The 14,991-nt window shown below is 34.1% G+C and overlaps 1 protein-coding gene across 4 annotated transcripts in view; it reads right to left on the bottom strand.

Moving 5' to 3' along the window:
• The window catches only part of PKN2 (protein kinase N2), a 130,709-nt gene that overhangs the window by 74,843 nt on the left and 40,875 nt on the right, over positions 1-14,991 (bottom strand). For 3 of the 4 annotated variants that reach the window (XM_030324231.2, XM_030324233.1, XM_030324232.1), the window contains exon 2: positions 7,989-8,289. In XM_030324231.2, coding sequence (XP_030180091.1) covers positions 7,989-8,220 — 232 coding nt within the window. In that variant the 5' untranslated portion in view covers positions 8,221-8,289. Of the gene's footprint in view, positions 1-7,988; positions 8,290-12,521; positions 12,547-14,991 lie in introns of those variants that run through there. The other variant, XM_030324230.1, reaches the window with a different exon arrangement.

Raw genomic sequence — 14,991 nt, 5'->3', positions numbered from 1 at the left:
AAGTTAGTTTAAATTTATTTTAATTGGCCTCAGGTTGATAATGCTTCTAGGCATCTTACCAAAAATATGCAAATCTTCTTTTAAAAAAATGCATTTTAAATCCAGACTTAAAAGAATTCCCACAGATAAAGTTCCAGTGAAAATGTGCACACAATTAGAAATCACAAAGCTCAGGGGCGCCTGGGTGGCGCAGTCGGTTAAGCGTCCGACTTCAGCCAGGTCACGATCTCGCGGTCTGTGAGTTCGAGCCCCGCGTCAGGCTCTGGGCTGATGGCTCGGAGCCTGGAGCCTGTTTCCGATTCTGTGTCTCCCTCTCTCTCTGCCCCTCCCCCGTTCATGCTCTGTCTCTCTCTGTCCCAAAAATAAATAAACGTTGAAAAAAAAAAATTTTTTTAAAAAAAAGAAATCACAAAGCTCAGGTAGAAAAAAATTCACCACTAGTGAGAACACTACACTGTAATGTGGCAAAAATTTCACTTATTATCATTATTTTCTACCACATGTGAAAAAGTGTATCTAATAGGTAAAACTAAATACAAAGGATATCAAAAGAATGACCAGGACAAGAGACTGTAAAATATTAACAAAACAGAACTTCTAGTATTAAAAATTATATAACAGAAATTAGAAATACAATATATGTGAAAAAGAGCAAGCTGGTCACAGGTAAAAAGAATACTGGAGAAATGGAGAGGATTTGAAGAAATTGTCAATGCATCTAATTGGAGTTCTAAAATGAAAGAGTTGAGAGTATATAGGAGATGCAATATTCAAATAAAAAACAAGGGCTAAGAATTTCCCATAATTGATGAAATATATAATCTTAGATTCAGGAAACCTAACAAATCCTAAGCAAATCAAATAAAAGGAAATCTACACCATTTTATTAAAAAAGCAGAACACTGCAGACAAATATTATCTTAAGAAAAGCTAGGGAAGTATCTTTTTAAAGTGTGTACCTTCAGGACGAAAAAGAAACAAAATAATTCTAGAAGGAAGGTCTAAAAAGCATGAGGAAATGGTGGACAAAGAAAATGATAAACATATGGGTAATTATAAACCAACAATGTCTATATGAAACAATAATTTCATCTAATTTGTGGAACTGAAGATAAAATAATAGAACTAGAATATGGACAACAATGGCATATAAGTTAAGTGTAGTTAAGCAGACTGGATTTAAAGTATTCTAAGTTTGTTGTGTGGTGTGAAAAGAGGGTATCCCATTCACAGTCTAGCTGACAAACAGAAACCACACTAGATATTTTGAACAAAGGGAATTTAATACAGGGAACTGGTTACATCATAAATATCTAGATATTATGCAAAGGAGGAGGGACAAAACAGTGATAAAATTAAAGAGTTTAGTCAGGTGTACTGCTTTGGAAGTCACCAGAAAATATGATGTAGTTAAAATGTCCCTAGGGAGGAGATTTTCCAGAGCCAGAATGAGGAGTAAAAACAATTTGTTAGTAATTTCACCAACAACGTTTAGAGCAAAAGATACGCTGTTTTTGGAGCTTTTAGTATTTTCTCCAAAACCACAACTGAGCAGTTGGCTTCCAAGATGAATTAGAGTTCTAGAACATAGGAACAATCCATATCCTTAGAAGGCTCCTGATTACTTAAGGTCCAGCCTTAAACTGGCTCCTTCATTTGGAGGTATATAGTAACACAGCTGACCCTGAGTCTTCCCAACCCCAAGAAAGCTTCCTCAGACTTTATCTACATCCAACAAGAGGTTTCATGTTCAGAATTAGAAGAGCTTAGGTGCTCATAACTGACCTTTCGTCAAGCTATTAAAATGCCTTATTCACAAAACACCCTAGAAAGGGCATATATAGTCTATCCTCCAGGTTTTACAAATGAGAAAAACAAGACTTAGAGGGGATGCAAGTGGTGTACAACCATACAACTATATAATGGTCCAACTTGGATGAGATCTCAGATCATATAACCTTTGATCTTTATTTTATACACAGCTGATGCCCAGTGATCAATATTCACTAACTGGTACTTAGATGGCCAGGATGGCTGATTATGGAATAAGTCTATTTACTTATTGCATTAAAAAAGATAGCACGAGGGAATACTGTTGAAACAAACCTAGCCAAATCTAAATTAATAAAAGTAGTAGTATGCTGAAGCACTCTATCTCCCTCACAAACTTCCATCTCAAGTCTTAGCTACTGTTCACTCACCATCATTCTGGTATTTACCTGGTATTTATAAACTGATATTTTAAGAATAAACTGCTCCAGAATCTTGCCATGTGTTACAGTTATATTAACTGTTTGTATTTCCCCCCAAAGCCAGCTTTTTTATTTAAACAAAATGGCTCACCTTATATAGCCATCTCAACATGCTCAGACTATAGGAATGCTCATGTATTATTAATGGATGCTTAATCAGTTATTTTGTGTACTCAGGATGGCCTCTGTCATATGTCATCAACTAAAGTAATGTCGCTAAGAACTTTTTTCTTTTTTGAAGTTTCCTTTCTTTTTTTTTTTTTTTAAGTTTATTTTATTTTGAGAGAGGGAGTGGAGGGGCAGAGAGAGAAGGAGTGAGAATCCCAAGCAGGTTCCATGCTGTCAGCCCAGAGCCTGACATGGGGCTTGAACTCACAAATGTGAGATCACGACCTAAGCCGACATCAAGAGTCAGATGCTTTTAACCAACTGAGCCACTCAGGCACCCTGCTGAGAAATTCTGTAACTAGTACAATCTCTGGTTTAGCTTTCTTAATATTTTATAAAAATAGCATGGATAAGATTGTGGGCTGTAACATTTTTTTTGTTTAAGCTGAAATAAACAACGTAGGCATGAAAAATTTCAGAACTGCTTGTACCTGTTATATTACATCTTAATGTCTGAAAACTGTCCTTGTATTGCCTGGTAGAGAAGACTTCTTCATTCTGTACATAACTCTGTACCTAGGGCATGCACAGTTCTTTCATAAATTCTCCTTAAGATAGTGCTACCTTATTTTTCTTCTTTCCTACCTCTGACAACAATAATGTGTGCCATCAACCACTATACATCTGTTGGACTGGTTAAAAAATATATTAACAATACCAAGAGCCAGAGAGGATGTGGAACAACCAGAGCTCTCATATATTCCTGATGAGAATGAAAAATGGTATAGCCACTCTGGAAAAGATTTTGGCAGTTTCTTATAATGTTAAACATACTCTAACACATGATGTAGCAATCACACTCTTCAGTATTTACTAAAGTGAATAACACGTTCACACAAAAATCTATTAACAGGTAGATACAGCAGCCTTACTGATAATTAACAAAAACTGGAAAACTACCCCGATGTTCTTGGTTAATGGATAAACAAATTGTGGTATATCTATACAATGGACTTACTACTCAGCAATAAAAAAGAATGAATTCTTGATAAATGCAAGAACCTGGATGAATCTCAAAATGCAATATGCTGAGTGAAAGAAGTCAGTCGCAAAAGATTATACACTTTACGACTCCATTGGTAGGACATTCTTGAAAAGCAAACTATATGGAGGAGGGGAAGGAAAAAAACAAAAAAAAAAGAGGTCACAGTGGGAGAGAGCCAAAGCATAAGAGACCCTTAAAAACTGAGAACAAACTGAGGGCTGATGGGGGGTGGGAGGGAGGAGAGGGTGGGTGATGGGTATTGAGGAGGGCACCTTTTGGGATGAGCACTGGGTGTTGTATGGAAACCAATTTGACAATAAATTTCAATCAATCAATAAATAAATAAATAAATAAGAAAACTATAGTGATAGAGAACAGACCAGTGGTTGCCAAGGAATATGGAATGAGGAGAGGGTGTGACTCCAAAGAAACAACACTGTTCCTTTTTCTGATTATGGTGGTTAGATAAACCTAGCGTATATTAAAATTTATGAAATGGTATACCAAAAAAGAATCAATGTTACTGTGTATTAGTTTTTTTTTTTTTTTTTAAGTGTATCATTAAAGAATTCAAAGGTTAGGAATCTATGAGTCATGTAATCTCATGATTTTAAAGATGAGGAAAGAAATCCAGGGGTGTTATAACTGACTTGCTAACTACTCAATGGCAACCCTTTCCTTAAGAATCCAAAATTTAATACAAAGTATGTTTATCTCAAAATGAGAAATTCAGTGAGAAATAAAAAATATGTAGAATCACATAACAAATCAGGCTACATATTTCACACTTATATTTAATACATATAAAAGTCAATTACAATTTCTATGCCATACTTAGGTAGACAGGTCAAGAATTAAAAAAAAATTAAATTTTTACTTCTATTCAAGAAACACTTCATAAACTTCATTTGGAAAGAAAACTCCTTTAATATAGTTATTATCTCCAGAATTTAGAGGAATTTCTGAAGTTAACTCTAAAAAAACTCCAACATTATTGTTTCTATACAAATCAGTATTTCCCTTCTGGATCTTCTAGATATTAAAGAAAATATCCATTACTTTTTTTTTTTTTAATTTTTTTTTTCAGCGTTTTTATTTTATTTTTGGGACAGAGAGAGACAGAGCATGAACGGGGGAGGGGCAGAGAGAGAGGGAGACACAGAATCGGAAACAGGCTCCAGGCTCCGAGCCATCAGCCCAGAGCCTGCCGCAGGGCTCGACCGCGAGATCGTGACCTGGCTGAAGTCGGACGCCTAACCGACTGTGCCACCCAGGCGCCCCATAATATCCATTACTTTAATAGGTAAAAATCAGTCTAAGTTTGGTGAAGTATGAGAAGATGGAAATGGGAAGAGCTATAAGAAAAGGAAATAAGATGAAAACGGGCTTATACTATACAAATTACCAGCTATACTTCACAAAATATGAAATACATTCTTATCATCTTCTTTAGGGATAATACACAAAAGTGAAATATTCAAGATACTGGTTCTTTCCCAAATATTTCCTTTTGGAGTCTCAGGTGCCAACTAAGACTTAGATTACCACTCCACTTGACAGAGATCCAATAATCTTTTTCTTAAGGTACATTCAACCTCATCTAATAGTATCTTTATAACTTCTATGTGGGCTAGTTCCAATGAGACTATCTTAAAGTATACAAAAGGTAAACAGTTATGGGCTTGAAGAAAACATCAAAAAAATTAATTTCTTGCTATTCCTAAGAATAAATGAACACTCAATATATTTTACCAATAACAGTCCCAAATGATCAGATCTTGATATTATAATATGCAATATTTCAGAGAGTTTTATAGTTAAGTCTTGAAGTTCATCTGATAAAACTCCTTATTTTACAAATAAAAAGCTAAAGATTAAGAGTTAATTATTTCAGAAGTAAAGTGAGAGCGGGCCTAATTAGGTACATAGTAATAATTGATATAATGCAGACTTAAATTATGTCCCTTTTCTTTGAGCATTAGGCTTACATACCTCTAAGATGAGAGTTATTAATATTAATAAACACTTGTTATTAATCCACATACTTTACAGGACTGAAAGCAAATAACTACATTCTTGAATCTTCCTGTCAGACCTAATTAAAGTAAATGATTTTGTTTACCTTAATATGCCTTTTTTTTTTTAATTTTTTTTTTTTTGATGTTTATTTATTTTTGAGACAGAGAGAGAGAGACAGAGCATGAACGGGGGAGGAGCAGAGAGAGAGGGAGACACAGAATCGGAAGCAGACTCCAGGCTCTGAGCCATCAGCCCGGAGCCCGATGCAGGGCTCGAACTCACGGACCCTGAGATTGCGAGATTGTGACCTGAGCCGAAGTCAGACGCTTAACCAACTGAGCCACCCAGGTGCCCCAATATGCAATTTAAAACACAGAAAATTTTATGGCAATCCGACCTAAATTTAATTTTGAACTACTTTTAATCCTGTCTTTTTTATTGTTTTTTACTGCTATTGTATCAGTGATGATGGAAAAAGAAAAAAAAAAACAACTTATTACCAAATTGTATGAATATGCCATTTGCAAAGAACAATTTTTTTAATAAACTCAAAGTCAGGGAAGGTTTCACAGCGATAACCAAATTGGCTTCTGAGAAAGGAAAAGAATTTGACAGTAGGACCTAAAGCTCATTTCTTTATATGAAACTCTAAGAAAGACAAACCTAAAGTTACAGACGATAGAATAGTGGCTGCTTAAAGCCAGGGATGCAGACTAGAGATTGAGAATTAATGTATACAAGACAACCAATGAAGTGATGGAAATCTTCAGGATCCACTGGTTGCAGTGACAGTTACCTAGGTACATACATCTGTTAAAACTCATCAAATCATATACTTAAACTATGCATTTTATCATATGTAGTTTATATTTCAGTAGAGTTAGTTTTTTAAGAGGGACTGGGAAAACGAAATAGGCTATTCTTCATGTGGCAAAAACTCTTCAATATTCCAATTACAAGGTAGTTATCAGTACTCTGTGAGGAAAAAAATGTTTTCTCTAAATAAACAGAGTTTAAAGCGCCAGGGCTGTTTCTTATTTTAGACCTCTCCTAAAGCAGTCTAATGGGCAAAAAATACAGAGCTCGGCAGAGTTCCAACAGAACAAGCTATTTCTAAGTTCATATGATATTGCTAAGAAAAGTATTTTCATAATATAAATTTCCATTTATATACAATTATTGAATGTGTGGGTAAGAGAATAATACTAGATGAGGAGTTGAAGAGTTCTTAGCTAACTTTGTTATTCTGGGGAAATTAATTCACATCATTGGTATGACTTCAATTCTAAAATAAGAAGACTGGTTTCTCTATGATTTCTGTTATTTTTAAGATTCAACTATTCTTACAAGGTTGAAATCTCTACATAGAGAGTCTCCAATGAAATTCCTAAAGTCCTAGATATTGAAACTCATACATTAAAATAAGTTTTATCAAGTACGCTGAATATCTGAAGTATTTTATGCAACTTTTTAGATTGGTAATTTGAGGTTCTTAGTCAAATTCATGTACTATTCAAATTCAATTTTGTTTATATCTGTTATTTCTTATTAACTAATCTCAGAGATTCTAAATTCTATGAATTTAGATAATAAATTCTAAATTCTCAGAGAATTATAAATTCTAAAATTTCTATGCAGTTGTATACATTACTGTAGATATACCACTCCTTTTCTCTGCCAATGAATACATTGAAGGTTACAGAGATTACAAACCTTGCTCAAAATACCATCTCTGCAAAGACAAACTATTAGACAAATGTGTCTTATATGATTTTTTTAATGTATAAAGCTTTAGGAAGAATGTATATATTGATAAATATTGATACAAATATAGAAATTTTTTTCAGGAAGGATATACAACAAAAAGTAATGCTACTTTTAGGGAAAGAGTTTAGGGTAGAGAGAGCTAGTTTTCTGTTTTTACTTTCTGTACCATTGAAAAATTTCCAACATGAACATTTGTTAACTCCACTGTTTAAAAATCTTAGGTTGAACTTATGGGTTAGATTTTCCTTTTATTTTCTATATTTAAGGAAAAAAAAGTAATGTTTGGTTTTTAAAATTTTCCTCTTCCTTTTCAAATGATATGCCTGTTGGCTTAGTTGTTAATTCAGTTGCTTCGAGCACAAAGAACAAAGGTCATAGGTTTGATTAATTACGTTTGCAAAGAATAAAAATATCCCTCGGTCACAGAATACATTTTTAACTTTAAAAGTCATCTGGCAAACTCGTGTTGCTGATCACAAGGATGAATCAGGTAAGAGCATGTGGTTGACTCAGTACAAAACATTAATCTTGGAAAAATAACTCTAAGTGATGTCTTACTGACAGAGGGTAAGAGAGTAGACAGCAAAGTTACTCATCTCTAAGTAAACGTTTCAATTTTCATATCCATCAAGCCACTGTACTTCTGAACAGAATATAAACAAGACTTTAACTATCAGAGAAAATACAGTCCCTGTACTTCCAGAAAAACTAAAAACTATTTTCACAAAGCTTACTAATTTCAAAGATGATATACTTATTAATGTACTATAAAAACATCAAATAAAATACATATATACCTGTAACATCTTCTGGATCTGATACAACAATATGTGCATTTAGTTCCTGTAGCTTGTGATGCAGTTCTTCTAATTTTTTATTTGATTTTTTCAAAATGTTGTCCACATAAGCCAAACTTTTTTTATCTGTTGTGACTTTCCTCAGATTTTCAGCTCCTTCTTTGATTTTCAGTTCTTTCCTTATTTCTCTCTTGATTCGATCCTTGATGTCATCCAATTTCTGTTGCACCATTGTATCTGAAAAGTCTAATTTTTGAACAGCACTCACATTCTCAGAAAATGGAAGACTCCGGGAATCTCCCTACAGGAAAAAAAAAAAAAAAAAAAAAACAACAAAAAACATACAAATGTGATAGTTTAGGAAAGTTAGCTGCTCAGTAAAATGTGCAGCATAAGAACAAAACTGTGTATTCAGTGATTCTTTATTAAATACATTATACCTAATTACATTTAATTCTTTTCTTAGTAAGCAAGAGACTAGTTACCTTTATTATTGCCATATAAGAGCCTAAGTTAAAAAACTCTGCCCACTCACTAAATAGCATTACCTGACAAATTTATATTAAAATAAACACATCTACACACAAAGGCATCTTAGGGTTGTATAAAGACAGTGGATTTCTGATATCCTATGAACCCAAATTAGACCCTAACACCTACACTATGAACCTTGAGCAAGCTACGTTTTTTAAACCTTTATTTATTTATTTTTTATTTTTTCTAATGTTCAGTTTGAGAGAGAGAGAGAGAGAGAGAGAGAGAGAGAGAGAGAGAGAGAGAATGACTGAGCAAGCAGGGAAGAGGCAGAGAGAGAGAGAGGGAGACAGAGAATCCCAAGCAGGTTGCACGCTGTCAGGGCGAAGCCTGATCTCATGAACTGCAAGATCATGACCTGAGCAGAAATCAAGAGTTGGACCGTTAATCGACTGAGCCACCCAGGCACCCCTTGAGCAGGTTATTTAACCTTTCATATAAATATTCAGTTTAATAATCTGTAAAATCTACATAATATTGCCACCTTTCAGAGTTATTGTGATAATACAAAATATTTTATGTGTAGCTTCAAGCACAATTCTTGGCCTATTGTACAGTCACTCAATAAGTAAAAATTATTATTAAATTCCAAAGGTAAGATATAATTTTATTTGATCTTCTATTTAAAAAAAAAAAACTTAAAAAAACTAATAGTGGGGGCACCAGAGTAGCTTAGTCGGTTAAGCCTCCAACTCTTGATTTCAGCTCACGTGATGATTTCAGTTGTGAGGTTAAGCCCCACATAGGGCTCTCACAGAGGGGTTGGTGGTGGGGGGGTGGGAGGGGGGAGTCTGCTTGAGATTCTCTCTCTCCTTTTCTCTCTGCTTCTCCCCTGCTGGTACGTGCACGCACATGTGCTCTAACACACACACACACACACACCAAACAAATATTGGCAAAAATAAAGTCATATCCTTATGATCACTTTTTGGATAATGAATTAAATGCATCAGGATTCAGATAGACTATATACAGAACTCTATATATTTCATGGCTAATTATCCCAATTGATAATGTGATTGACTACAAAAACCTCATTACCAGAAAATATGTCTCAATTATGTCTTACTGATAGAAGCTAAGACAATACACAGTACCAGTTATTCATCTTAACGTAAAAATCAGATTGGGTAAGTACATCTAATCTACAAACCAAAGTTATGCCCTAGCTATTTGTATATCATTTGCTATTTTAAATTCCATTACTCTAATACAACTGGTTTTTAAATTTTTAACTTCTGAAACATAAAACTTAGGGATAATGTTTACTTTGGGGAAGAGGTATTGAGTTTGTGGTTATAAAAGGTTATAAAAATGAGAAACATTTCACTATGCACCCTTACGTAGCTTTTGAACAGATGCAATTTTAAAAAATTTTCCTTAATTTCTTTGAGAACTCATCATAACCATATAAATAAGTTCTATTTAAGTTACTAGGTACAAATACTTTTTACATCTAATTCTTAACCTCTAAAAACCAGGTTATCTTGCAGAATAATGAGTTAATATATGAGAAGATACGGGATCTTGGCTTTGGACCAAATTACCCTGTGCCAAAGGGCATACTATGCAAAGAATGTAGTTGATAAATCTGTTTTTAAGCTTTTTAGGTCCAAGAACCGCTTTGGAACTCTGACAAAAAACAGTAGGACAAAGAAAATTTCATGTTTGTATATATAATTTCCAGGTTCCATGGATCTGAGATTAAGAATTCCTAGGATAAGGGGCACCTGGGTGGATCAGTTGGTTAAATGTCCGACTCTTTCTTGGTTTTGGCTCAGGTCATGATCTTACTCACAGTTGTTGAGTTTGAGCCCTGCATCTGTCTCTGCATTGATGGCGTGGAGCCTGCTTGGGATTCTGTCTCCCTCTCTCTCTGCCCCTCCCCTGCTAGCTCTTTATCTTTCTCTCAAAATAAATAAATGAACTTAAAAAAAAAAAAAGAATTCCTAGGATAAGTGATCTATACCTGATTGGCCTTAAATTTCTGATCCTCAACTAGGTGGATACAGAATGATCTTGTATCTGGGTCAAAAAAAATGTCTACATTTTTCACTACTTATAATGGAATGTAAGTCCTATTATCCATTTATTCAGTTTCCAAAGCTGTGAATCTACCTTTGGCTGGTTATCAAAAACAATAGCATATTACTACTGTTAAAAAATAAAATGCCAAATTTCTGCTGTCTAGATTCAGGTAAAGTGGATTGAGGCAAACAATGCTCAGATGAAAAAGTTTAAGCTAACTTCATTTCTGTAGATATTTTTATTTCTATCCTCACAGACTTAGAAAATATGAACTGCTTTCACAAATTTGTGCTTTAATATTATGTACTAAGCTAGAGACTCCCTAAGTTTCTTGGCTCATGGTGACCTTAGTGCATCAGTAATTTTTACCATATGCCCCACAGGCCAAGAGAAATATGTAACAATTCTGTTTACTAAATACTAAGATCCTAATTACTTAATAGTTAAATTATGATAACTTAGTAGCTGATTGAAATAACACAGGTTGAAAGAAAACGTTACTCTTTTTTTTTCTTTCTTTAATAACCACACTTATTAATGGACTGTGTCTGACGATTGGGTACCTTCACAATTTCTTAACCCTTGAATTCAGATTGGACACTCCCAGCCTCATTTCCTGTTCTTCCATAAAGGGAATGTAGATAAATCTAATATTGAAACCTGAGTCCAGTTAGTTCACATGATACTCAACAAATGGTGTCACTGTGTTTTCCCGGAAATTTTAAAATACACTGAGAGTCTGCTGAGGCACCCCAGAGAGCCTTGTTGCACAGTTTGGGAACTGTGGTAGTAAAATATAAAGGCTGTTAAAAAATACTGTTACACGAAAATGGCATTAATATTTGATGTGAATCCTTGAAGGCCTTTTGCCTACTTCAACTCATTTCTTTTCAATTTTCTCCCTAAATTCCAATTCTATCAAACTACAGAATTTACTGCTGGACACAAACTATCTTGGCTCAGCTACTAATGCATGCTGCACCTTTGGAAAGTATCACCTTTCCTGCAGAAATCAACCATTTCTTCCTAGTCCTTTCTCTGCTAACTTTTACTTTCTATCAAAGTAGATCACAATTCTTCATGGAAAAGAATTTCCTGCCTATACCCTCTTAGAATTTAGATTAAATGCCTCTCCTCACCACTCCAAAGGCTATGATCAATTTGAAGGCAGGCTTAAACCTGGCAGAGTAGTTCTGTTTTGTTTTCTTAATGATTTGTCCATTATTTAATATTTTTCTTATAGAAGTCAGGAAAATCTGTCACTGCTGAGGAACTCAGGCTTTCCTCCTTCTGATAAGGAGAACTACTTATACTCCAGGAAACTCAAAGGCAAAATTGATATTCAACCACAGCAACTACATTAGCTAAAATTCGATACAGACCATATGTGGTTAGCATGTTTGTTTCCTCTTCCTTTTTGCATAGGACTAAATTTTTAGTAACCATATTTCACTCCCATCTTTTGTTGTGACATGGCTTAAATATTTTTTGAAAAGGAGTGTAAGAGATGTCTACAATATAATCAATAATTTAAGATAACCAAAAGTCTTCTGACAGTAGATAAGAAAGGTTATAGTACTTTCTATTACTACTTTCCTAAAAATTTTAGTTGCAATACACTGTGAAATTTCCTGAAAAATAGAATTTTCTTGCATTTGGAACATGTGAGATATTTTATCTATTAAATTATGTCCCTATCCTAAAAAAAATAATAAAATAATTATATCATAAATGTCAGAATCAGTACTAGGCGATGAAATAATATTCCTGACACAAGTAAAATAAATTAGCCTCAGAAAATAAATATTTAACCAGTGAAAATCTTCAGTGATAATCTTTGTCTCAGTAGGTTCTTCTATAGGCAGTGATAACTGTCTCCACTATCTACATTATATTAATTTACGTTTACAAGCTTACCACTTTCATCCTCCATTCATAACTGTTTTCTACTCTGTAAAATTTCATGCTTACCCCAAAATTAAACAAGATATCTTTTTTTCATCTTTTCAAAACACAGTTAGATGCAACCTCTAATCACAAACTCTCTTAAAAATTCATTAATATACTCAGAAAGTATGCAGATAAAAGATTTTTAAAAGGAAAAAAATGAACTAATCTTAAGCATAAAATTAAACTCGTAAAAGTACTCTTGATGCTCCACCAATCTATACATGAAAGAAACCTCATAATTCTCATATCTTTTATCACTGAAATCATAAGCTAGCCACTCCATGCTAGTCAAATTAATCTAACACTTTGCTGTTTATATTATTTTGCCATTGTCTTTCTTTTTCATGCCCTATTTATGTTACTATCAATCTAAATTCACCATCACAAAATACTTGTTAAAAAAATATTTCATGTGTTTCATGGTTAATTCTACCTACTTTATATTTTATATCATCCATATCCTTAATGCAGTCATTCAAACAGATGAATCAAATCCAAACACAAGGAAACTATCAGTGAAATTAATACCCTCAGGATTTATAGAACAATCGAAATTATTTTTAGGTAAGCAGGTTTCAAGTGGCTACATAAAGGAAATAATAGAGACCTCATTGAGTAGGAAATGAAAAGTAAAAATTACATGGATTTCAAAGGAATCAAAATAAATTAAAATCTCAGTAGATACATAAATAGCGGATTGAACCAAGATAATGAGTTAGTATACTGGCAGACAGAAAACTTAGGAAATTTCTGATTCATCACACACAGATATGAGAAATTAAAAAAGCATGGAAGATAAAAATGAGAAGATCCAAGATCCATCTAGTAAGAGCTCCAAAATGAGAATATGGAAAATGAGGAAGAAGTACTGCATGAAGATAACTGAATGAAAAGTAAACAGAGAAAAGGCGTTTTATCAACAAATGAATGACAATTAGAGCAACAGACGTCTTTTCCTTAGTGACAACAAAGGTCCCCCCCAACCCATCAAACTTCTATAAGATTTTGAGCTTTTATCTTTTTTTAACGTTTATTTATTATTGAGAGACAGAGAGAGACAAATACCACCAGTATTGTATAGTCTACAGTATATTTGCTATTTAACTAGGTTATTTTGAGTCAGTAAAATTCTACTGTAAAGGGTAAGACTACACATTCCACTCTAGACCATACCATGTGTAAATAAAGTATTTCAAATACACAGATGTGTTAATATGTATTTAATAAATACAACTATTTTTACTTCATAAAATAAAATTTTGATCTGTAGACTAAAACATAAATTGGTATTTTCCTTTCTTTTCTAATGTTTATTTATTTTTGAGAAAGAGAGTGTGCATGTGCATGCGGGAGAGGTACAAAGAGACAGTTTCTGCGCTGACAGTGCACAGACCAATGTGGGGCTCGAACTCAAAACAGAGATCATGACCTGCACTCAACCTACTGAGCTGCCCGGGCACCCTGATATTTTCAATTTACTACGTTTTAACAAACTTCCAGTAAAGTTAAGAAAACTTAAAATAGAACCAGATCAGATTCAAAGAACAAAATGAAAAAGTCTGTCACTTATGATCAAATACTTCATTTAGGGAGAGACAGGAAAGGATGTTTACTCCTCACTGGCCAAGTTCCCAGAGAAGAAGTGAAAAAGCTGTTACTTTCCCTACACTATAGAAATATAAAACAGTCTGACCTGATAGATGCCAAGAAATGCTAGAGCACCCATAAAAAGTCACTGGGTACAACGGCTCATACAATGTTTTAGCTAGAAGGAACTTCAAAGATCAAGTAGCCTAATTTCCTTTTAGTTTTGAGGAAAGCAGGTTCAAAGCAGCTAAGTAATTTGCCTAAGGTCACAAAGAAAAGTCAGTGACCTGGCTGGGTTCACAATGCCAGTCTTGTGATTCCTAATTTGGTGCTCTTTTACTCCATACTGCCTTCTTAGAGATCTTAGGAGTATCTATTTCCTTATATTTGAACTACACCTTGATCTAATTTGCATTAATTAATGGATATTAGGTGCCTTAAATCAGGAATAGTGGCAGGCCATACTTCTCATCTCTAATTTCATCCTAATCCAATCTGTGTCTCAGGGGAGAATACTCTCAACCAGAAGCAAGAAACCAGTTCTAACACCAGCTCTCTGTCACTAGCTATATGCAACCCCAAGCAGGTTATCCCATCTCGCTGTTCCTGTTTGCTCATCTGCAAAATGATGTTTGACTTTCCTATCTTCCAGTTTTTAAAAAAACTACATTTATTCAAAATGTTCACTGAATGCTAGGCAATGGAAAATAGCACAGTCTACTTTTCTTTCAGATATTCAATTTATTAAGGTAAACAGACATGAAAAACATACTCTGAAGAAGCAACATAGCTTTACACAAATGTAATAGGCCATAGGGGTTGTGTGTGTGTGTGTGTGTGTGTGTGTGTGTGTGTGTGTGCGCGCGCGCGCGTGCATGTGTTTAACAGAAAGCTCAGCTGGAAT

This window comes from Lynx canadensis, chromosome C1, assembly GCF_007474595.2.
Source record: "Lynx canadensis isolate LIC74 chromosome C1, mLynCan4.pri.v2, whole genome shotgun sequence".
NCBI classification, from domain to species: domain Eukaryota; kingdom Metazoa; phylum Chordata; class Mammalia; order Carnivora; family Felidae; genus Lynx; species Lynx canadensis.
The sequence above is the reverse complement of the archived record's forward strand: the minus strand, read 5'-3'. Positions and strand labels throughout refer to the sequence as shown.